The 24,609-nt window shown below is 41.2% G+C and overlaps 1 protein-coding gene across 1 annotated transcript; it reads right to left on the bottom strand.

Annotated features, from left to right (window-relative positions):
* Positions 1 to 18,550: 18,550 nt before the first annotated feature.
* On the bottom strand, positions 18,551 to 24,286 carry gdf5 (growth differentiation factor 5). Its single transcript, XM_018744569.2, has 2 exons — positions 23,425 to 24,286; positions 18,551 to 19,413 (listed from the first exon to the last, which is right to left on the bottom strand). The coding sequence occupies exons 1-2, from the start codon at positions 24,083 to 24,085 to the stop codon at positions 18,551 to 18,553; spliced, it is 1,524 nt and encodes a 507-aa protein (XP_018600085.2). The 5' UTR covers positions 24,086 to 24,286.
* Positions 24,287 to 24,609: the final 323 nt, after the last annotated feature.

Below are 24,609 nucleotides of genomic sequence, written 5' to 3'. Positions count from 1 at the left end.
ATGCACAATAAAAAATAGAGCTGATATGTTCAAATGAGTTGAGGGACAATGACATCATAACATGGCAGAACAACGTTTTTTTTTTTTTCCCTGAAGTTACAGTGTGCCCTTTATGTTTTCACGGGTTCAGTTGTTGACCAGAAGGAATCAAATAATTTACTGGTCTCTCTGAAACTCAAGTGCCTGATTACATACAAGATGAGAAAAGAACAAGGAAATAGGATTGCAGTGATTTGCTGTGCCACCAATATGCATTTCCAGTTAATAGACTTTTGTTTTGCTGTTGCATTTTTGTAGGTGTTCAGTAGCAAATATTTCCCTTCGAGGAACGGCACTGAAGATTCAAAAACTAAAACACTTTATTGGTTTTGGATGGCTTCTCACATGTATTGCACTCTTAAAACATATAAAATGGCAGAATACTGCTGACTAGCAACTCCCTGCACAGGAATTATGGTGAATAAGTCTTTCCTAGGGGAGCTTTAAAACAAAATGGGGTACAGCGATATCGCAGACACTATGGAATGCCATGGTATGAAACGCCTTCAGTCATTGAACTGATAGAACTAAAACTTTAACTGCAGAGTCTTATTCTTGCTTCTGTTGTCTTCCTTTTTATATAGTTTATTGACTGATCTTAGATAGATAGATAGATTATTGACCCATTTCAGAGCCGAATTGTCATTGGCAGAAATTATCTCCGCTAGAGAAGCTTACAAAAGCACAACAGGATCAATCCACTGCTGAAGGTGCTCCTCTTTTTCATCAGGGTGGAAAGCAGAGGCTTTCGTTTTTACATTTGGTTTGAATGTTCTCTTTTATGTCTATTTTAGCAAATGTTTTGTTTCTCTTTTTTATAATGGTAGCTGCAGTCAAAATGTAGGACCCAAGAAGACCAGGATACTCAAATTGCAGTCAAATATCTGACTGCTTGAGACACAGACCAAATCGAAGATCATCCATCAAAACCAACCCCATGCAATAAGTTAAGACTACACTGTGAACATATCTATATACTTTAAGCTATGCATTTTTTGCAGTTTCCTAGGTCATCACACCTAGACAAACACAATGGAGTCAGTCAACTGAAAAATTCTGGCTGTGTATTTCAGATCAATGATGTTGGTCAGCAACTTTCTTGAACATTCTGAGGAGAATGCATTCTTAAGACCACAGCCCCAGACTGAGCTCCAGACATCCTCAAAGACCAACACTAGTACAGCATGTACAGTATAATGTTCTGTGTTTTTGCAGCTTTTTGACATTGATCAGATCTTTTGTCATTTCTGGTCATATATGAATTCAGGCTGAGAGAGAAAAAAATGACACCAGTACTGTTTTTATGTCATTTTCTGGGTGTGGAAGACAATGAAAAATGCAATCATAATCGTGAAAAAGTCATTTTAATCAACCTAATTAAGCAAGTAACTACAGTCAGCTCTTTGAATACACTCAGAGCAGATTTGGACCAGCCCTGTCCAATATAAATTTCAACTTTTTAAGCCCTTACCAGGAAAAGTCAAGTTGGTAAAAGAGAGATTCATAGAGACCCATCATGTTACACTCAATGGAAATTTCTGAACACCTATGGAGAACAGCTGCAGAAGCCTGTCAGTCTGGACAGTGTAACATAGCTGCTTCTAAGACTCTGAACCTCAGCTGAACTCATGTCAGAGCCATACCCATTAAATGGAGAAAGTTCAAAACAGCGGTGATTGTACCTAGGAGTGTCCATCCTGCCAAAATCTTTATAAAATCATTAATGAGCAAGAAAGAACCCAAGAACAACCACCAGGGAACTGTAGGACTCTCTTGCTTCAGCTCAAGAGTCAGTGTTCATGACTCCACAATAAGAAAGACACTGTGCAACAATGGGATCCGCAAGAAAGTTGCAATGCAAAAATTACATTGCTCACTGAAAAGAACAAGAAAGCTGAACTAGGGTTTGCCAAAAATCAACATTAACGGTCAAGAATTCTGAACACAGTGTGGTCCTCATAGCACTGGATTTGGGTGCCTTGCTATCACTGAAGGAAGTAGGAATTCCCATCCATCCATCGTCCGCAACCACTTGTCCCAAGCGAGGCCCAGCGAGCAAGAGCTTACCCAGCAACGTAGGGCACAGGGACAAAGGGGGAGGAGACACATCTAGGATGGAATGCCAGTCCATTGCTGGGCACCCCAAGCAGGGCTCGAACCCCAGTCCCACCACACAGTGGGCATTGGCTGAACCCACCGCCCCTTGAATTCCCTTTATATCAAAATGCTTAAGGATAACGTCATGCCATTGGTACTTGAATTGAAGCTTAAATGCAGCTGGGTTATGCAGCAAGACAATGATTGCAAAGATATAGATTTAGCAAGTCAAAAGTCAAACATTAAAGTTGCAAAGTCCATCCATTGACAACAACCGCTTGTTCCGAGTTGGGTCGTGGCGAGTCAGAGCCTTACCGGCCAACCCACCATGCCGCCACGCCCCCTGGTTGTAAAATCACCAGGCGAAATGACTTTGTTAATGAAGGACAAGTAGGAAAAAATTCCTCCATGCTGATGTTAGACCCTAGTTAAAGGAAAGTTGGTTGCAGTCATTGCAGCTAAAGGTGGCACAATTACTTCATTACACCTATGATTGCACATTCCATTGTCTTCCACGCCAAGGAATGGCACTTTTTCTCCTTCAGGCTCCATTCATATGCAGCACAACTAGAACTGGCAAAAGGATTTGATGACATTAAATGTTAAAAATACAGAAAATTGGATGGGGGGGAAGATACTTTTTGTCAACACTGTACACCACCTGTTCTGCACGCTGCTTCAGAGCAGAGCATCTGTTAAATGTCAATGCAAATCCTGAGAGACCTCAACTGTCACAAGGGACCACGACCTTTTCTCTAGTTGTGATATGTGATTAATTAAAACTAAAATGAAAATGCATTAATGAAAGGAAATGAATCTCAGCGAGATGTTCTGGATTCTTTTCTTAGAAGTTTACTTTTCCATGTCAGACCTCAAGTTTACTCTAAGGATGAAATAAGCATGTTGTTTAGCCCAAGGGAAAGTGTTTTCCCGATCTAATCACTGAGTAATTTATTATGAAGTCAGTTGTTGTATTTTTCATTGCCTATCTTGTTCTAAATTGTGTTTGACAAGAGAGTTAAATACAAACTAAAATGTTCATTCCTCTCTGACCTGTTCTGAATTAGATCAGCACGCGCTGAGAAAGGTTTTTGGAAGGAGTTTTTCCACAAGCCAGTTCCTGAATCTGAAATTAGGACTTTAATTGCTAAAAAAATATTACTGGCATTCTATAAAAGAATTTCATTTTTTGTTATGCTTTATCTTCAAGCGGACATTAAAAAAATAAAGTATCTGTACATGGCTGAATGAAACGGACTTATTAAATGTAGATTTAACAGACTAGCGTGATTGAGTGAAAAAGTTAATGTAGCAACATTCCACAAGTGAGAAGTGAAAATCATATTTAGAGGTACCTCTGGCAGTGTGTTCTTATCTGGACAATCCACAAAGACTTAATAAATAACAGAACGCTTAAGGGAAAAATAAAATAGAGCAGTTGTGTGTAATTTTGGATTATGAATAACGAGTTTAGAGTCTTTTCAGCTTTATAAACCCAAGAGTATTCCTTGTACATATAGTTTCTTTATAGGATTTGACCTAAAATAAGAGTATAAATGCAACAGACAGCCTAGATGAATCTTTTTTGGTGAGCAATGTAATTTCAGTAAAAAAATGAACAAAAGTAAATTAAACTTGAAAAATTCTGCTTTGGGTCTTACTTTTGATTTCTTGGCAAACCAACAAGCAAGGAACCGTCACAGAACTCTGCTTAGTACTACTCAAAGTGTTCTCTGTTTCTCTTTGTCTTGTTGCTCAGCCTCAAACAATATTTTTTGTACACAGATACTCCAGTGTATTTTTTATATCACCTTAATGCGTGGATGAGTACAAGATCTTCAATGCCAAATTTTCAGCCTTCCAAAATAAAAAAAAAATTCATCTCAAGAAATTGGATGTTACTACATTTTACTGCAGAATGAGCATTCTAAAGGCCAGAAACACAAAGGTGCTGTGTTATGCCACACAGGTTTACATCTTTGTCATCAGTTATGTCTATGGGGATTCTTTCTCAAGTTGAGCCTATCATTCATGAGCATCATTTACATTTATTCACTTAGCAGGTGCTTTTCTCCAAAGCAGCTTCCAATGAACTCTACATAGTGTTATGAGCCCACACACCTTATTCCCCAAGGTGACTTACACTGCTAGATACACTACTTATACTGGGTCACACATCCATGGAACATACTTTCTCTGTCACTCACACACTATGGGGGAACCTAAACAGCATGTCTTTGGACTGTGGGAGGAGACCAGAGCAAACCCACACAGACATAAGGAGAACATGCAAACTCCTCACAGATTGAGCAAGGCTCAAACCCATGTTCTCTCACACCACCCAGGCGCTGTGAGACAGCAGCGCTATGCAATACGTCACCATGCCGCCTACTTCTCTGTCCACTTGGCTGCATCAGTGATATTATATGTTTAACATATAAATCCTAATTACATGTACATTATCTATACATACAGATTCCAGTCTACACGCACAGATTACAGTCCATCCATAGATGCTGACAATTACTTACTTACTTACTTATGCCTACTACCCCTCTTGGGGCATAGGCTGTCAACAAGGGCTCTCCAGGCATCTCTGTCCTGGGCCAGTTATGCGGACAATTACTGCTCTTAATTCATTGCTTATCCAAACATTCACTCATACTGCATGAAAGTCTTTATGGGAGCATTTCAAGGTAAGTACCTTGTCTAAAGGTAATAAACCAGTTGTAGGAAATGAAGCTTGGAGCACCAGTATTGTCCAGGGTCATAACTTCTGCATTACCTGGTGTTCATCCACACACACACACACACATTTTCAGAACCGCTTGTCCCTTACAGGGTCACGGGGAACCGGAGCCTACCCGGCAACACAGGGCGAAAGGCCGGAGGGGGAAGGGGACATACCCAGGACGGGACGCCAGTCCGCCGCAAGGCACCCCAAGCGGGACTTGAACCCCAGACCCACCGGAAAGCAGGACTGTGGTCCAACCCACTGCGCCACTGCACCCCCTATTCGGTGTTCATCCAGTAGAAAGTAAATATCATTTGGTCAAACCCTGAAAACTTAAATACTGCTCTAGCCCCAATATGCATCTGTACAAAATAGGGTCAAACCCAACAGTTCACTACAAACTATGCAGCAGGTCATCTAAACCTTTAATTAGAAAATTAACTATATGAACATATTGGCTACCCACGAATGTACGAACTGTTGCCTTGACTATTGTTTGTCATTTTTTTTTTCCCTTCTAATTGTGTAGCCTTGTCTTCTTTACTGGTGTTTGACCCCGTGTTAATTGTAATTTGTTCAGAACTTCCCTTTCCAGACAACTTAAAGTATTAAAGATCCCAGCTTTGTGTGTCAGAGAGAAGAAACACGGCAGGTCCAAAACGAAGCAGCGGACTCGGCTTTTGTCTGCATCTTGGGAACTTGTTTGTTCCTGTAGGTCCACAAAAGCAACAAGTACAGATGGCTGCATTGCTAAACAAAGTTATTAGCCAGGCCGGCAGATCTTACTTGATTGCACAGTTGGCATTTTATGAAAGCATACCAGACGAAAATGTTTGCCTAATGCCGCAGAAAACGGCCGGAAATATTTACTCCCTGACCACGAAACATTATCAGTAGCTCAGAACTATCCATTCATGTGAAAGCTTCAAGCTGCCGGATTTAAAAATTCCCAAAAATGTGTAGAAAACGGTGCATAAAGTCAATCACCTGCCCAGCTTTTTGACCTGTAATTAGGGAACTTAGGCAGAAGGAGCCGGCTGCTCCCAAGGTGGCGGCCGTCTCTTCTGAGCGGTCGTCCCCTCTGAGCTCAGTGGTCGTCGGCCGAGTCCCTGAAAGAAAGCCCTCCTTTCACCCTCCTTCCCACAGCTGCCACTTCCACTAAACACCTTCGAATGCAAGGGTTCCTGCAGCTTGAAAAAAACAACAAAAGCATCAATTATGCTGCCTGCGTTCTGAAGTGTTCTGCTTCTCCCTCCCTCCCTCTCTCCCTCCCTCCCCGTCTCTGTCTACTTGGCTGCAGTTTTATTGTGCTGTTTCCCATCTGTCTTCTATTTACAGAGTTGAGAAACCTTGTTGGAGTGCTTGGAAAACATCCAACAGGATCCTGTGCGGGAAGAACAACAGCCCTGGGCCTGGAGACACGGGATGGACACGAGTTGGCAGAGTCCGTCTCCGAAACCGCCGGGAAAGGGCAGACCGCGATCAATCTATTGCGCCACCCTGGTGCTCAATGAGTACTAAAACCCATCTACACGACTAAAAAATTAATGTAACATTAGGGAACAAAGCCCTTATTAGTGAATTATAATAATCGTGTATATTTGTATAGAGGGTAATACTAATGATTTGCCAGATACTCACACATGGAGATAATGAGATCATTAATAATGATTTTCCTCTTTAAACATTTTGGTCTCATGCACTCTAATTGGCTTCCAGATTTTCAGTGTTTTTTACCTTTCAAAACCGGTATCCTCGTTTATTCTTCTCCTATAAATTTGGAATCCCAGTTGTTATACAGATGTGTTACACAGGAAAGCATCCAGAAGGTTTTAAGCGTAAATGAAAGAGTTGGAGTGCTGTTTTGGGGCAAGCTACCAGTCAAAAGTTTGAGCACACCCGAGCAGCACGGGCAATATTTGTTTGGGAGGAGGCGGTCTGCAGAGTAAAAGTAAAGCAACCCCTGAGTGTTCTCCTTTCTGTGAGATAGGGAATTGTTGCAGAAGAGCCGGCACTGGCATCCGATTGTTTACAGAAGCGCAGAGAACAAGTGCAGGATAACTGCTACAGGAAACAGGTATCTATTCCCATTCTGTAGCTGAAGGCTCATCCCATTAGCTCATTCCTTCTCAAATAACGTGTGAGTTCATCCCATTCATATCTGAACAGCAAAAATTTATACATTTCAAAAAACAACTAGTTTGATGAATGACTGAAAGTGCTACAAAAACCACTGTGCATTACATAATGGAAATAAAAGAAAAATAATTCACATCAGTGTGTTAATCAGTGTCATGGAAGAATCTCAGCCAGCACCTGCTGCACAAGTAATCCAAGTTGAAGTGTGAAATATATTAAAAATCAGCTACTACGTAATCAAAGTATATACTAATACTGTAGGCAAACCAAAAGGAAAAGTTTTTAATACTATCTCTGTAAAGGCGAAACAAGACTGTGTAAGCAAAAGAATGAAAACCTCAAAGTTGTATTTTCAAAGCTTCTTTAGGCCCCTTTCCAGTTTTGGGTGTTCCGCAAAAAAGGGAGTCGAACATGACATCATGAAATACTCCAACAGCATTTCTGGTTTGTTTTAAGATTCTTAGGTATTAAAAGTGAATTCCGACAATAGTGCTGCATCCCCTGGGCTCTCCATATTTTCTATTTAGAGTTTGATAAAAGAAATACAAAAGATCCCATTCTATGGCAACGTACGTAAAGAAAATGCGTGAACACCTCCTTTTATTTCGATTTAAAGATCCGTCGCGCAAAAAAGGCACCTGCAACGCGTTCGATATTGTCGTTAAACGCTTTCCCACCAACGTTACCTTTCGGAGCATTACAGAACAAACTTGTTTTTTCAATCCTTAAGCGCCAAAACACCACTTTTGCGCGAAAGGAAATGGCTGCAGAGAGAGAGAGCACATATTTTCTTCTTTCACAGAGCTGTATTTGCCCAGCACCTTGCAGAGAGAAAAACTGTGTTTTCTTAATGACGAATAATGGGTGAAATGTCAGCGGGATCATGTATCCTGAGGCCTTTTCGATGTGCGAAGTTTACTTTAAATGCCAGATGCAAAGCCTTCAGCAAAGCACAGAAATGATCCTGGCCACATTTAGAGGGGTAAAAAACAAAGACTGTTTCTTGGCCCACAAACCCAAGGGATTGCTGTTCAAACTTAACCCCTGAGATTATCAGATAGAAACACACACTTCGGGGTCACGTACCCTTCACATTTTAACAAGTCCTTTCATGTAAAAGTTTCTGTGCTTTGGCATTTCCACCTGGTCGAAAAAAGTTCCCCTGCGAGCCACCTGTTTTTTAATGAAAAGAATTCACACTTTAGACATCATTACAAAAACAGGATTGAGAGAAGCAGAACACCCATTATGCATGTTTATTACCACAGTAGAAAGAGTTTAACATTTCTCATAGAAAACTGATATATGGCTTTTACCTCGATAGTCACTATATTCATCTCTCACATTTCGTTAGCTGAATTGGTTTAAAAACTCCACCAAACCACCCTTCATCTTAAAGCTTCCCACGGGATGCCTGACTCCCAAGACCCCAAGAAACAGAACGCATTTATTATGTACATTAAGAAAAGAAAACCTATAATCGTGAGCACATGTTTTTTTTTTTTCATGCGCTGTCAAACCTGTGATTTACAGTAACGCTCAAAGGACTCTGAAGGATTGGTAGGTGCAAATGCTCTGCACATACTGATAGTCATTAGAATAATTTTTACAACAATTAATCCTAAGAACCCACTAGACAATGGCAGGCTCATTGCTTTTTATAATAAAACACAGAAATGTAATGTCTTAAGGGTTCGTTATTCTGGCAGCTGAAAACAACCTCAACACTTGTATGAACTTTGTGACTCTGTATCTGTCCGTAGGTGAGGCGTGCCGCGTGGTGTAGAGACTCAAAACAGATGGCTTTAATATTGCAACAGGCAGATTAAGTCCCTCACAACACGAGTCACAGATTCAGGGTCCAGCTCTGGGACCCTCCGAAGCTGTTTTAGCGCTGCTTTATAAGTAAAAATACTTAATTTTTTGCATTTTATGCCCTTTTATGCTTATCTGTGGCCAGTTCCCCCAATTCCTCCTCAAATCACAGCACCAAAACCACTGGATCCATAGACACTTTCATGATAAGAAATAAACAATACAGTGATAAATACTGTGAAGCAACTGTCTCATTAATGGTCGACACGGCTGACGCTGTACTGGATGCACAGTGATATGTTTAATAATATTAATATTCAGACAGAGTTCACCTGAGCCTGTGTGGTTCTCAACTTTGGATTGTGTAAGTTTTTTGAATTCTGATCCCAGAGCCAAACAGAACCCCAAGCCCAACTCATTGGAGGTTCTCTTACTGAATACCTTCACTCAAGAGCATATGGTTCAACCAAGGGGGAAAATGTGTTTCAGTTCCAGATGGAATTCAATATCCATGTGTACATGTATGATGTCTTGTCATCCAACACTTGCACCTAAATGAGCAATTTGGCACAGATTGCTCATTTATACAGAGTATGTTTATTGATGAGTTTGGGAGATGTGCCTCTTTAAAGGTGTTTTTAAATGCTTTCTAATCCTCTCTCTAGCTTTTCATTTCCTTCTGTGGTTCATCGGTCGATTTCTATGTAACACGTACAAAATAAAATCAGAAAAATCAGTCTATTAGGATCATTAAGGATATTTCATAAAGTATTCCTTGAGAAATCCCATTAGAAAATGACCATGTAGACAACAAGTCCCCTGCAGGTGTTGGAAAAACGTGGGAAAAACAGGAATGAAAACATTTCTACAAGCTGAAACTAAACACTTAGAATACTTAACTTGAATGTAACTTTGTACAGGGCCTGTGTTATCATAGATGAGTTTAGTATGAGCACAACTGTATAGCTCACACACACACACACACACATACACACTACAGGCAATTTAATCACCAGTTCAGCAGTTCTGGAACATGTGTTTCTGGGCTGTGGGAGGAAACAGGAGCACTTAAAGGAAACACATGTGAAAGACACATGGAATCCACATAGACATGTTCTACTGGAAAAATCAGCAAGACAACATGGATAAATATCAGTTAGTTGCACTGGAATGTAGGTACTGGGCACTTTTACACGTTTACAAAAGAGCTCTTTCACTTCAGGCCTCAGAATAGCAGTTAGATCTGCTGCGTTGTCTCTTGTTCTCTTCTAGACAAATCTATATTTCAAGACTCTCCTTACAGCCTACAAAACCCTTGGTGGATCTGCTCCTTGATATCTACAAGATCTGATCACTCCCTACACCCCAACCAGACTGCTGCTCCTCTCACCTCTGCCCACTTGGTGGTCTCACGCACAAAGAGGTCCAAAATCGAGAGCATGATGGTTTTTGGTTCTGGCTCTGGTGTGGTGGAATGACCTCCCCCTCTCACTCAGAACTGCTGAATCTCTCTCTACATTTAAGAAGGGTCTTTCGGATTCACTTCTCCCACGATCTCGTAAGTATTCTATAAAAGTGTACAGGTTTGTCATGTTTAATAATGTTTAGTAACAATTTATTTAATAATGGAAAGCCTATATGCACTTACTGGTATGATGTATATATACTGGTTCATATGGTGGAATGAAGCAAATTGACTGCAATCAAAAATCACATCTGCATCCAAATCTCTGCTGCAATGTGTTTTTTGTATTCTTCACTGAGATGTATGGCACTCTGATCTGCTCCTCAATGAATAAATGTAAATGTATAAATATGCTGTGTTTAATTGTTTGAAACAATTAAACAACCATTAGATCATGGTAAGTATAAAAAAGAAAAACATCTGCACCAGAATAGACAAAAGGTATGGCATGTATTTCCTGTATTTCACATAGTGCCAAATGATGCTTTCATCGGTCTTAGTAGTAATTACTGTGCACATGGAACAACAGGATGTAACCTAATATAAATAATTAGCAGTTCTTAATATTAATGTATGTAGAACCTTGTAATAGACCAAATGGTTTGCACAAAACGGAGAGCCACACTGCCAATGTATCATACACTTTTAGAAGAGAGAGAAAAAATGTATAGGCAAGACCAGAATAAGTTTGCTCAGCCTCCGATATCCATGGTGCCAACAACCTAATTAGAAAATGCATTACACCTTTCACCACTCCCTAAGTATATGGTAATTTAGATATACTGCCCCACGGACATGCTGGATATTTTCAGATCATGCTGAAATTTTTCTCTTTACATAAAGCAAAGCTGTGTTATTTCATCACTTACATAATTTTAAATTATGCCACAACTTACTGAAATCTACAATAAACAGAACAGGCGGCATTGGATTCATAATAAAAAAAGTCCCTAAGCAGGCTATTCATATAGCTATGACTTGATGTATTATAGTTCTCCAGTGTTTTGAATTCAGGTATGTATAAGAAATGTACAGGTCTTTTAAATATTATATTTAGTCTTTATTTTTCTCGCAGATACAGAACACTCAAGAATTATTCACCGTAAAAAGATAAATGAAGCTAATTTTGGTAAATTTTTTGTAAAGACATCCCGTTTTACAAGCAGGACCTTCACGTTTCCAGATCATAATTAATGTTAATTACTCCAAAATGTAATGCGAAGATCACATTAAAATTGTGCAAGAAGATCTATGCGCGTTTGAATATGTGCGCTTGTGTGTCTGTCAGTTTGCGGCCGAGTGGTAGCTCCGTGTATTTATTTGTCAGTACATGGCTGTGTGTTTGTGTTACCAGTGTGTTTTTATGTGTATCCATGTTTGTCAGTAGATGGCTGTGTTTGTGTATGTGTGCGTGTGTGTATGTGTGTTTGTCATTGAGTGTGAGCAATGTGTTCCAGAGGGAGTTTTGGCCAAGCATAACAAGACAAGCTGAGGAGGTTTGCTTAAGCACCGCAACTTTCCCTGGAAATGGATGTGTCCCGGGCAGAAAACCGTGACGGGTATTTGAACGGATGAAGGAGATGGAGAAACATCAGTCCAGTAAATTTACAGTATATGCTTTTCAGCACAAAAATTCTTTCATAATTTAATTAATGAAATGTCAAACTTCATACCCAACCACCAACAGATCCTTCGCCTACTTTCTGTTAATTTACAAACCTTTTATTTGTTTCTCTATTTATCCCGTTTAATAAAACGCAAATAATAAATAATCTACCAGTAACTATATATGACAACACCTGACATATGACATCAAAAAAGTCTGGTTATGCATGCGAGTGCATTTCACCCGAAGAGGAATATAACTAAAGCTTGTGGAAATGGCCTGTTATTAAGTTTAACTTAGAATGACACTCTTCATTATGCACTTTCTTTCACAAATTGCTGTAAGAAAACATAATAAAGCAAACCAAAACATATCGCAATTAGTAACACATACATTCCTGACATTTTTGTTTAATTACAGCTTTCTGAGTTCAAATAATATGATATTAAACGACATTCATAAAACTGCCATCAGCTGAACTCCAGGTTACACGACATATTTTATGCAGGAAATGACTCAACTCTGTATGCAGAATTTAGAGCAGTATTCAACTACTAACATGCAAGCATTGTTTAAAATGGCAAAACTCTGTATACCCACTTGGCTTAAGTTTCATGCCAAAGCCAGATGCAATAAAATTTAACAAAACATACCTGTATTCTATTTAAATCCCAATCCAAGCTGCAGTAGAGTTCGTTTGACAGTTGACATGGAGCCAGTAATTCCTAAGGGATGCAGTGCTTGCTGAAAGTAGATTAGTGATTCTATTAGTATGACAAAAGAACAGGATTTGCACAAGGAATTTTCTCTTAAGAAGTTGATGAACATGAAGCACTGAAAGGAAATGACCTGGTGCACCAGTGCAGTGAAATAAGACATAAGCACTGAGACAGCTGGAGCCATTGGGCAGAACACATTTATTCTTTAAACAAACTTTGGTTTGCAGCTCTTATTTTTAAGATTAACCAGAACATGATATAACACAAGGGCTGCACAAGGGTATAGTGGGTAGTGTTGGCACCTCACCGCTCCTGGAAGGACCTGGATATTTACATGCTGTCGCGGTGTTGGTATGTGTTTCCTCTGGGTGCTCCGGTCTCCTCCCACAATCCAAAAGCTGTGTTTTGGGTCAACTGGTGACTCTACACTTCCCTTACCGTTTTGAGACTGTGAGCGAACGTGTTTGTGACTGCCCTGGCATCTCACTCAGGGTGTACCCTACTTTACACCCTGTGTTTCCCCAGATAGACTATGGACAACGTGAAGTAGATAAGTGATTACTAAAATGGATGGACGGATGGATGGATGGACGGATGGATGGATGGATGATACACAGTAGCTAGGTGAGTGAATGAATAAATGAATGAATAAATGAATGAAACTATTAATCCCAGAGGGAAATCCACCTCAGCTGCAGCAGCAAACTATCTACAATACCTACTTCAACCACCTGAGGTATGTATGACTAGAACAACACAGTGAAAGACCTCAAGCTAGGGCAAGATCTTCTTATCAATACACTGGACCACTGTCTTGGATCCCATGGAGGAGAGCACCCTGCACGGCTGCTGTCGTGCAGTCAGCGAAAAAAAAACTATGAATTTTAACCATGGACATCAGGAACCTGGCCAACCAGACCACAAGAACTTGCCTTCATGACTGTTGAGAACCTCAAAGTTCCTGTGAGATTGGCGGCCGTCCAAAACATACCATCAGGTGACGTTGGCAGACCGGCGCTGGCAAAGGCCTAGAAAGTCCTGATTGAGACCAAGGCCTTGTTGCGTAATTGTGACCTGACAGAGGAACGACTGAAAGCTAACAGTTTGACAGGGGCTGCTGTGGAGCCAGAGGTGAAAGAGGACAGCCAGCTGGTGGAAGCAAGGGAAAGCTTTACTGCCGGCCTGGAGAAACAGAGTGGTTATGCTGGCACCGCCGAAAGCCAGGTCATATGCTGGCTGACGGCTGCTCTATTGCAGATGTCCTGTAACCAGCTGAAAACTTCATTAGTCCCACTTACTTTTTGCTCATTCCCGATGTCTGCAATACACTGCAAACACTGCATCCACATGGAAAACTGTCCAAGTATCAATGACGGACAGGCCTGTGTTAGACTGGACCTTCCAGGTTCAGGGTTCAGCTCTTGCTTGTAGTTAACTGTGTTGAAAAGATGAGCCACAGCACCTTTTGTAAACCTCACACAGCACGGGAAGACATGATCACAATAAATTTGTGAAACTGTCTTGCAAAACATGCTCTCTTGGGTTCTGAGCTGCTGTCTCAGTCTCTGGTATTTTCAGAGGCCACTAAAACTCCAAGTATGAGACGCCTCATAGCTTATGCACAGTGAACCGGAAAGAAAAAAAAAAAAAAAAAACATGATTTTTCTAGGTGACGGTCAACAGCCTTTTTCCAGAATTTGTAATGGGCTTAGAACAGGATCTGGTGAAATGCTCTCCCATGAGAACCCAGCAAAATGTACAGCACAGTTAAAAAGTAATTAATTCAGTTTAAATAATAAATAGATATGCATTTTATGGGAATGGGAAGTGTCACCAAGACAAAAAAGATTTTTACTGCTGAAAATACATAAAGAACATTCATGAAGTAAGAAGTGCGTACATATCCAGTTCTGAGAAAAAGTTTGTGAACCCTTTGGAATGAACTGGATTTCTGCATGAATTACTCCTAAAATGTGATCTGAACTTCATGCAAGTGGTCATAACATATGAAGGCAGTCTTCTTTAACAAGCAACACTTTATAACATTTGCAACATTTTATGGTTCCATATCTTTATTAAAAAAAGGATTAAAACATTCAGTCGGTGATGAAAAAAGTACGTGAAGCTCTAGTTTAATGACACCTTGAAATGAGGGTAATCAGAGTCAGATGTTCCAGTCATTTCAGTTGTGGGTTTGACCTGTCCCCTGATATAAAAAAACCACAAAATTTTGACCACCTGCTCTACTCAGTCATTTGTTCATTAAACATATGGGAATGTAAAATGTATCTTTGTTAAATGAGACTGCCTTTTTTTATTATTATGACTTAGATGAAGATCAGATCATATTTTAGGAGCCATTTTTAAAATATGATCTGCTCTTCATCTAAGTCATAATAATAAATAAAGGCAGCCTCATTTAACAAACATACATTTTAATGAACATACATCCTAAAGATAATTATGAAGGTTTCGCAAATTTTTCTCTCCCAACTGTATAAAGCCATTAAATTTCATTGCTTTACTGCTGAGCTCCAGTACCACAACTGGCGAGATCTCAGGTGGGGAGTTGACCTGATCCAGCCCATTAGTGGAATCAAGTGTTTCAGTGTCTGGTTCTTACAGAGGCCGGTCCATAATGGACCCACTCAACACTAGGAACTGAATGGCCTCACAGCTTCCAAATAATGAAAGAAGAATGAAGCTGACACACTGCAGTACATAAAACACCTTTATTTATTTATATGGCCAACAAATATATTGTAGCCTAGATCAAGATCTACAACTCTGGTGTATAAGGACTACTAATAAATACAGTACATCTCGCAAACTTTGTGCCCTCACAGCGGTCCTTTTTCATTTCGAAAAGCTGGATGCTGAACGCACGAAACCTACGATGAAATGACATACAATAGTTTCTTGTTTAATAATGATCCATCAAACACAGTTATGCACACACACTTTGAACTCTTCAGTGATCTGGAAAATGCATTCCAGGACCTTGCTACTAAACCGCAGCATTCATAAACAGTGCTCATAACTGACAGTGTTCAAAAAAGGCAATTGAATGAACGCTACCTTTTCTGACAAGACATAGTGGTGTTTGACGTTGTAAAACGGGGTCGGTTCTGACTCAAAAGCAACTGTCAGATTACCATCCCAAGACAGAAAAGATAAACTTTGCTTTAGTCACTGGAGAAAACACAACTGGCACATTAGAGACACAACAAACCACATGTAAATGAGCAAATAAATATTCCCCCAGGGTGGCCTTCAAACTTGGTGGGAGAGTTAATTTTCACTGACAATTGGACGTGTTCGCGTATTCCTGCAGGTGTTCACCACATTGGAAACCAAAACCGGAAAGGAGAGCAGAGTCCGGGCGACAGGTACTTGGCTGTACTTTCCCAGTTATGCGGCTTATTTCCCCCCCTTTCCCCCAAAGCACCTTTACATCCACACAGATGGAGAAGCACAGATTTATTACAAAAGCTGTAAATCACTATTAATTTGTCAGGCTATGATGAAACACTAAACTATTCTATTGTCACGTGAAGTATGTAAATACAACGAGGCAGACAAATCCATCTGAAAATGCTGCGAAACTCTAAACCGCCGGCAAAATCCCGCATGCGCAATCACACACTCCATCTTAGTGGAAACTATGCACAACAGTGCGGCAGTACGTTCTCGCTCCTCAATGATAATGAAACAGCGACAAGTGTAAAGCCCGCAGGAAACCCGACACGTCGACATTCACGTGATCTGGAGTCAATGAAATTTCTGTCCTAACCATTGAAATAAAATGATTTGGCGAAAAAAAAAAAACATGTATGGGAGGCTAGCATTATAAAACTTTTAGAACGTAAATCCAAGAAAAACTACGGTCAAGAGCATTCTTCTGCAACGCTGGCTCGCCTTATTGTTTTGGAGTGACAACTCATGGCCGAAATAACTTGGTTATTACTACCTTAAATAAACGAAAATACGTAAGTGGCAGAGTAAACAAACACACCCGCCCTCTCCCACAGGTTCTTACTCCACTTTTTGTGAGTTGCTTGCATTCTTAGGTGTTCCCTTGCTAACCCAAGGGGGACATTTTTTTCCTCGAGGCAGGTTGGACAACTCGGACGCATTTCGCATGAGTAAAAGCCAAGAGAGTCTGCGGTTTGTCGAAGGTTATGAACTCCGCTGTAAAAATATACAATGCGCCTTTCTTTGGAGACAAATATTATAATGTGCGCACGTTTCGTTGTTTCTACACATGACCTCGGTGATGCTAGGAAAGCTGCGGTGGAATCTGGAATGCAGATTGGTATGGAAGTGTCATTTGCACCGGCAGACAATACATGTCTTGGTTTTTTCTTTCTCTTTTTTTTTTTTCGCATAAAAAATGTTGGCTTCCCACAAGATAAAAATTCCTCCAACATCTGTCGGGGAAATTCAAGACTGCATTTACACTATGTTAAACATTGGTCAGGGAAACCAAGCCAGATCTGATAATAAAACCCAACAAGATTTCTAAACTACAGCCGAAATAAACTTTGACCAGAGTACAAATTCTAGGGACCGTGGACTGCCGCTCTACACGGCATTCGCTCAGTGTTACTTTGTGCCCTTCCTTCAGAGCACGTACAAGGACATGTTTTATACAGTGCCCCCTGAACTATGATTCTGAGTCTGATATGGCGTAATGGGGCAGCAATTAAAGTTGCAGTAAATTAGGTTACTCTTGTAGGCTCCTTGAACGAGATCTTGCACATGTTTCTCATTATTTCCAGAAACACAAGACTTCACCTTCATACCATCTGATCCTGTACTATTTGATTCAGTTTGACACGTAACAACAATCTTGAGCCACTAACAGTGACAATGAAATATAATCTTGTAAACAATTCATGTTTTTGCTTAAGCCCCGATCTTTTCCACAAACCAAAAACGTATCAATGTGGCAGCGTGCATAACAAGATTAGGGTTTTTATATGGGAATGTATGAAGCCGGAACCCTGTCTCAGATCATCTGAAATGGAAGAGAAGTTATGCAGATACTTCATTTCGAGAAAAGTGATGAGATCCATTTGCGTTCAAGATAAATTTGTGTTAAGAAACACAAACGCAATGTCAGTGTTTAGCAGAGAAAAAATGTGAACAAACACATTGCTACAAAGGACGTAAAAATTTACCAGGAATGACCAAATTGATTAGGAGCATCATTACTTTCTGATACCATAATCATGATGATCAAAATTATGAATGCCTCTTATCTGTTGGCTTGGAGGCGTGTTCATATTGTTACGGTAACAAGTGAATCAGGCAACAAAGCTAATTATCGAAAATAGATTTTTTTAAATTTTTCAGATTACAGAGGTATAATAATGACTGACATTTTACATGCCAAAATACCACTTTGTTTAATTTAAAAAGGTTTACAAACACATAAACGGAATATCTGAAATTGTCTAATGCATAGAGGCAACGTGAAAAGCTCTTAGTAATGAATGTCTGACAGGTATAAGACATGCTAAACTTCAGTTGGCAGATTCATATTCACTAGTTGAATTGTGTTCATTGCCTACACAATTTAACAATACATTTAAAACAATGTGCTTTAGGTAAGTCAGGCAATCTGACATTTTCACAAGGGATTGTCTTGTTGCATGGATACCTGCAGGTGTTCAGTAACTGGTGGAAAACGTACACATTTGAAAACATCAGCAAACAACTGTGTGCTGAAGACTTAAAGCAGAAATAAAATTAAATTATCCCGTCTTATTTTACTAGAAAACGTTAGCCTACCCTAGGGAAGCAGTCCACTGCCCTATGGGTTTTTAAAATGAACTTTGTGAGCAACTGTGATTCAGGTGATCTGACTTTCAGATGCTTCTGGGTCCATGGTGGCACATAATGAAATGTCAAATGTGCATCCTGTTCAGCTGCTACCTGCAGCCGCAGGACTCCACCACCATGTCCTCGTATTGTTTGTATACCACATTGTTGGCTGAGTCAATGTAGAGGATGCTAATGGGGCTGAGTCGTGTGGGGACACAGCAGGTGGGTGGGGTGGAGTCCGGGTCCATGGAGTTCATGAGGGTTTGAATGATGGCGTGATTGGTGGGCTCCAGGTGGGAGCGTATGGGGAAGTCGCACACCCCATCACAGTGGTACGCCTCGTACTCCAAAGGGGCGATGATCCAATCGTCCCAACCCATCTCCTTGAAGTTGACGTGGAGCTGCTTCCTATTGCAGCGAGGCTTGGGGTTCTTGGGTAGTTTCTTGCCACGGGGAGCTGGGGCTCTGCGCATGCGGCGCTGAGTGAACAGGTACTCGTAAACCGTCTTGTTGTCATGGCCAGACCTAGCTTTGATCTCGTTGTAGAACAAGTCTCGTTTCTTGGTCCTGCCAAACACTATGAAAAAAGCCTTCTCTTTAGTCTGCCGACCCACGCGGTTGAAACCCAGAGCCCTTAGGTCTACCGGGCGGCCTCTCTCCACGGCTTCCAGCTCAAAGCAAAGCTGGGCAGCATTCTTGAAGCTCCTGAACAGTTTCCAGATGTCAAACACCTCCCACTTCGGCGCATCGTGCTCCTCAATCACGCGTGTGTGGAGCAAGGTTGCTTTCTGCTTACCTGCAGCACAGGTGAAAAGTTTCAGGCTGAACACGCTACCCGTGGAACGAACTTTGCGGGGATCTGCCTGTCTCTTGCGGAGAATGCGGAGCTCCGCTCCCAGCAAGCCTTCCTTCTCCAGGGAACTGATGTTGAAGCTATACCTTTGTCTTCTTAGCTGAGGGAGACGCTCATCTGCAAGACAACGAGATTTAAGCCTAAATGAGTTTAATGCAGTGCATGATTTTTCATCACCTTACTAATAAGATGAGAGTTGCTTCAGGTTTTATTTTGCATTGATTGGCTCTTGCTAGTTTCATTTTATGTTTCAAATATTACAAACGTGAACCGGGAATATACTTATGGAACGTTATTACACGGGATATATAAAAACTCAGAACTGCAGGAGACAGTAGTCTTTTCAAGTGCTACTTTCTGTGTGTGAATTCTTTAGCAGGCAGGAATAAGTTAATGCCCTTTGGGGCTTATTTTACATTTTTTCCATGTGACCACCAGGAAGCTGTAGTGTGGGACACTTTAATTTCTCCTTGTTTTGAAAGCTCGGTGTGCACTGAGTGAAAAGAGAACCTGTTAACAACACAGAAGCACATCCCCTTTAATCTCTTAACCCTTCCATAGTGAAAAACTGAATTTACTCACTGTGGCGATTATTTGTACTGGCAATTTTAATGATGAACCCTAATGTAAGTAAGTGGTCCAGCAACTGGAAGCAGTTAATGAATCAATGAACAGAAAACTGAGTAACATTTGTTACTTTGCAAGAAAAATACGACAATTGTTAATGGCAAATACTTATAATGTGGATATTATTGATGAATGTGTATTAAAAACTAAGGCATGAGGCACAGCGGCACAGCAGATAACACTGGTGTGTCATAGTACCTGGACTGCACAAATTCTGCGTGGAGCCGAAAAGCTCACTCTTTCTGGGAAATACTCTCTATAATGGCTGGCCTTTAACCCAGTCCTGACCTGACCTCATCAAAGACGATTTATTGTCAAACTCGACTCCGTTGCATTGTCTGAAAAAGCTGGGGGGGAGGTGTCACGGTAAAGCAACAAATTTCAATTAGTTTGTTTAATTCCTTTAGGATTTAGATACATTAAGTATCCAAAATACACCAATTTATTTCCTTAATGTAATATATTGTCAATTTAGTTCTGGTGCGTCAAAGCTCCACGGCTGTGCGTTTGGAAGTGGGTTTGAATTTAGCTCTGTCCTATAGACTTTGTGTTCGCCCTGCGTTCTCTTGGGTTTCCTCTACGTGCTCTTGTTTCCTCACACAGTCCAAAGATGTGATTCTGGTTAACTGGTGACTGCAAACTGTCCTTAGTGTGTATGTGTACATATATGTATGTATATACTTTGCTCTGGTGTTTAACTGTATGAATGATTTTAGGGAATTTAGCATTATGTTTAGCACTGTAAGTCACCCTGTAAAAATGCATCAATGTAAGAAAACATAGTAAGCATGGTCTCTCAGGTTGGAGAAAAGCACCTGCTAAATGAATACATATAAATCTACCAAGTGATTTTCAAGGAATCTAGAAGAAAGAGGTTGTCACACATTTTCTCATTGAAAAAAATACAGAAAATATAGAAGAAAAATATTTGCTACATACTTGGTAAAGCCTTTGAATTAAGTTTTGGGTTACCTGCTTATAAAGCACTAATACACTAACAGATTTATAGTGTACTTATGGTGACCTTCATCCCCATCAGCATCGTTAGAGGAAAAGGGCAGATTTTGAGATTGCTGCTCAGTATTTCGAAAAGCAAATGTTCGGCAAGAAAGGGAACGTTCCTACAGGAGATCAGTAACAGTGCTTTTAACCATATACAGAAGAGGTCATAGCTAAAATGTGCGAAAGAAAAGTTGTATAAATAAAGGACAAATTAAAAGTACTTTAACTAGTTCAAATATAAACATTTAACAGCAAGAAATATTAAACAAACATTGTTTAAACATTCTTTTAAACAGTTTTACTTGGTAAAGATAACAATACATTGGGGCCACCTACTTGCAGCCTCATAGAGGGTGTTTATTTATATTTCAGGAGCTGTACATCTGTCCTGTGAGCCGTGTGTGTGTGTGTGTGTGTGTGTGTGTGTGTGTGTGTGTGTGTGTGGTGGGCTTCTGACAGCATCTCACACACACACGTATGCAACTGCTGTAATTCTAGTGCAGCCATTAGTACATTAAAAGGACTCTCTATTGTCTAATCTGCTCATCTTAACATGATACAGGTCATCCAAAGGAAGACGAACATCAAAATATTTAAAAATAACTAAAATTTAAAAAATATATTATGAGATGTAATATTCTGTAATTTTGTTTTTGCACTACTGCCTTTTTAAAACTATTTTGTTATGTCCTTTTTTTCGGGGGGGGGGGAGTATTTTAAGAAATTTACACACATTACATATTTTTCTTTCATATACAAAACAATTTGAGGAACTGAGGATCTGACTTGCAATAAGAACACTGCACGTTCAAATCTCAAGAGAAAATCTGAAATACACTGGTTAACCTAAATTCCACTGAGAAATATCAAAAAGCATAAAGTAGGAGATGGATACTAAAAAAGAGGGAAAATGGAAAATATTCTTACAGCTGTAGAACTGGATTATTGAGTTTTTCTTTCAGGTTATACTGCTGGGGGTAGTGAAGCAGAACAAACTGCAACATTCTTTTACGGGTTCATAAAATAATTAATTTCTGCATATTCTAATCCCACGTATTAAGTACAAGGTCGCAAGAAGCAAGGAAAAGCTGGAGCCTCTCCTGGCAACATGGGGCTCAGAACAGGGGCTCTTGCTGGACAGGATGCCTGGCCAGTCCAGGGTGTGTACCTTTACTTACACACACACACACACACACACACACACACACACACAATTTAGCATGAGCAGTCCTCCTACCCTGCATGCTTTTGGACTGTGGAATAAAACCTGAGCACCCAGCGGAAAACCGCACAACTCGACACAGAACGTATTGAACTGCATCTTGGAAGGCTGCAGGGCTGCACTTATTTTTGTGCCATGATTGCAGTGTATGAGCAGATTGATCACTGAGGAATTGTTTATAAGTCCATTACATCCAATGTTATGTACCAGTAACTGTTAGAAATTCATAACCCTCTGTGCACCAATAGGCAGCACTTTGCTCATTAAGGTGATGAAAAGGGGTCACATTAAACAATACTGTGGACTTCAATACACCTGAACAGGGTAAAAATATTGGAGGCACAGTAGTAGATGTGGACTACAGCCCTGTCAGTGATCAAAAATCCCAGAATTTCTCCAAAGGGTAACCACCTAGTATATCTGAATAAACTGACTGGTTTAGTGTGTGCTCATTTAAATCTTAGTCCTCATTTTCTAGACAACCTTACAAGTAATTCGTAAAGCTCGTACAAGCTGTGGTGCATTCGACACAAAAAACTATTATTTTGTTGAAGATCGTTTATTTTAGTGTATTAACATTACCGGTGCTATTGATATTGCTCATATCCGTACATGTCAACCATACAGTATTAAATTGTCTAGGCCTCATAAGCACACAGCCTAGCTTTACATACAGCTTTCTGTGAATAAAAATATGTTTTCTCATATATCACACTGTTTTGTGTTCTTCACTGTTCAAACCAAGTTCAAATTATGCTGTCAAAGAGGATGCAGTTAAAAATAAGCAATTATTATTTTGTGGCAGTGCTTGTTCTGGAATCCTAACTAGATAAAGTGCTGCATGATGTTAATTCATTAGGAACCAAGACCCTCTCCTACATAAGTGGTATGGGAAGCACACAGAAAGGTTGTTTATTAGAGGAAGCCACTTAATGTTATCAACACCAATAACACTGTGGTATTATAATCTGTTGCCATTCTGGTGAATAAATCAACCTAATTTAGTTAATAATAAAGTAAAAAGAATACAACTGAAATTCTGGGAGTGGTGTACAGCAACCTTAATAACCTTTCATGTAATCACTTAATGACCTGTGTAACATATACTGTATGCAGGTGTATGCATGAATGAATGAATGAATGAATGAATGATATGCAGAGCCACGTGTGAAACCGGTCTGTCTGCCCCTAGACTAGTCCGTGTGTGGAACTTGGCTGTATTATAATTAATATATCTGGGGAGCTGAGGAGCGCTGGAGCAGCAGCGCGCGTTTTACCTTGTCCTCTGTCCACGAAGCTGGTGATGGTGTTGGCCAAGCCCGCCTCGTGCAGGGCGCTGCTGTTCACCTCTCCGCTGGACAGTGACCAGTACAGGGACAGCATGTAGTCGTGGGGGGTCACGAGCGGGTGCCGCGGGGGGTCTCTGTCTCTGTCGGCGACTTTGAGGCTGCGCTGCGCGTGCGGAGGCGGCGTCTTCGGCGCCGTGACAACGGCGGCTTTGATGTGCGCGGCGGGTCTCGCGGACTCCGGGGCGCCTTTGGCGGCGGATTTCGCCTTGCCGCGTCCCACCGGGCTCCGGGCTGCCTGCGGCGTTACCTCCCATGGATCGTCCCCTCTGCCTTCGTCTCTTGGCAGCCAGGATCGCGCAGCCTCTCTCCTCCCCAGCCCCACGGGCCCTTGGACCACCTGCCCTTTGATCAGCGGGGGTCCCGTCCTGATGCTCGTGATCCTCGCTGCACCGCCCGGCCTCCGTAGCGCGGCACCATAGTGGGCCGCCGTTACCTGCTTAGCGCCCCCCGTCCTGAGCTGAATGGGCTCCTCCTGTGGGGTCCCCTGCGGTGCGGACCCCCTGTGGCCCAGCGCCGACGCCGGGATGAAATCCAGGTAAATCAGAGTCCAGCAGCCCAGTAAAAGAGGGAGACGGTTCGGCACTTTCATCCTCTCATCTTCATTTGGACCTCACTCAGCGTGAAAGAAAAGTCCCGAAGGTCCTCCAGCCTGGACTGGGAGAACATGAACGCGTTTGCACAAGTAGAGATCTGACCCGGAATAAAGTGCCCTTCTGAGAGTTAAAGCGCGCGGACCGTGACCCCCCGATCCGCTATTCAGTCCCATAGTGACCCTGCCTGAGCGCCGCGCCGCACCGCGCCGCGCCGCACCGCACCGCACCGCACCGCACCGCACCGCGCAGCTCCCAGGGAGGACAGGAGGAGAACCGCGCACCCTGCTTCGCATGGAGCGCACAGCCTCGGCTTGCCCCCAGAACCGTGGCAATTCTGCCCGATATCTCGTAGGAGACCTGTTTAAATCCCACTTTTTTCCAGGAGGGAAGAATGGCGTAATGCTGCCGCTCAGGACTTTTTTTTTTTTTTTTTTTTCCTCCCTCCAACTTTTGAAACGCGTCCAGTGAAAATATTTCTCACACATAAACCTGCAGGTGCTCAGAAATCTTTACAAACCTG

The sequence above is a fragment of the Scleropages formosus genome, chromosome 22 (assembly GCF_900964775.1).
Source record: "Scleropages formosus chromosome 22, fSclFor1.1, whole genome shotgun sequence".
In the NCBI taxonomy this organism is placed as follows: domain Eukaryota; kingdom Metazoa; phylum Chordata; class Actinopteri; order Osteoglossiformes; family Osteoglossidae; genus Scleropages; species Scleropages formosus.
This window is presented reverse-complemented; position numbering and strand designations above follow the sequence as displayed.

Bases quoted from the DNA above. Each gene is read 5' to 3' on its own strand.
- gdf5 (XM_018744569.2), bottom strand. From the start codon at position 24,085: ATGAAAGTGCCGAACCGTCTCCCTCTTTTACTGGGCTGCTGGACTCTG. The intron at 19,414-23,424 runs GTAAAACGCGCG...GTTGTCTTGCAG, and splicing joins CTTCGTGGACAGAGGACAAG to ATGAGCGTCTCCCTCAGCTA.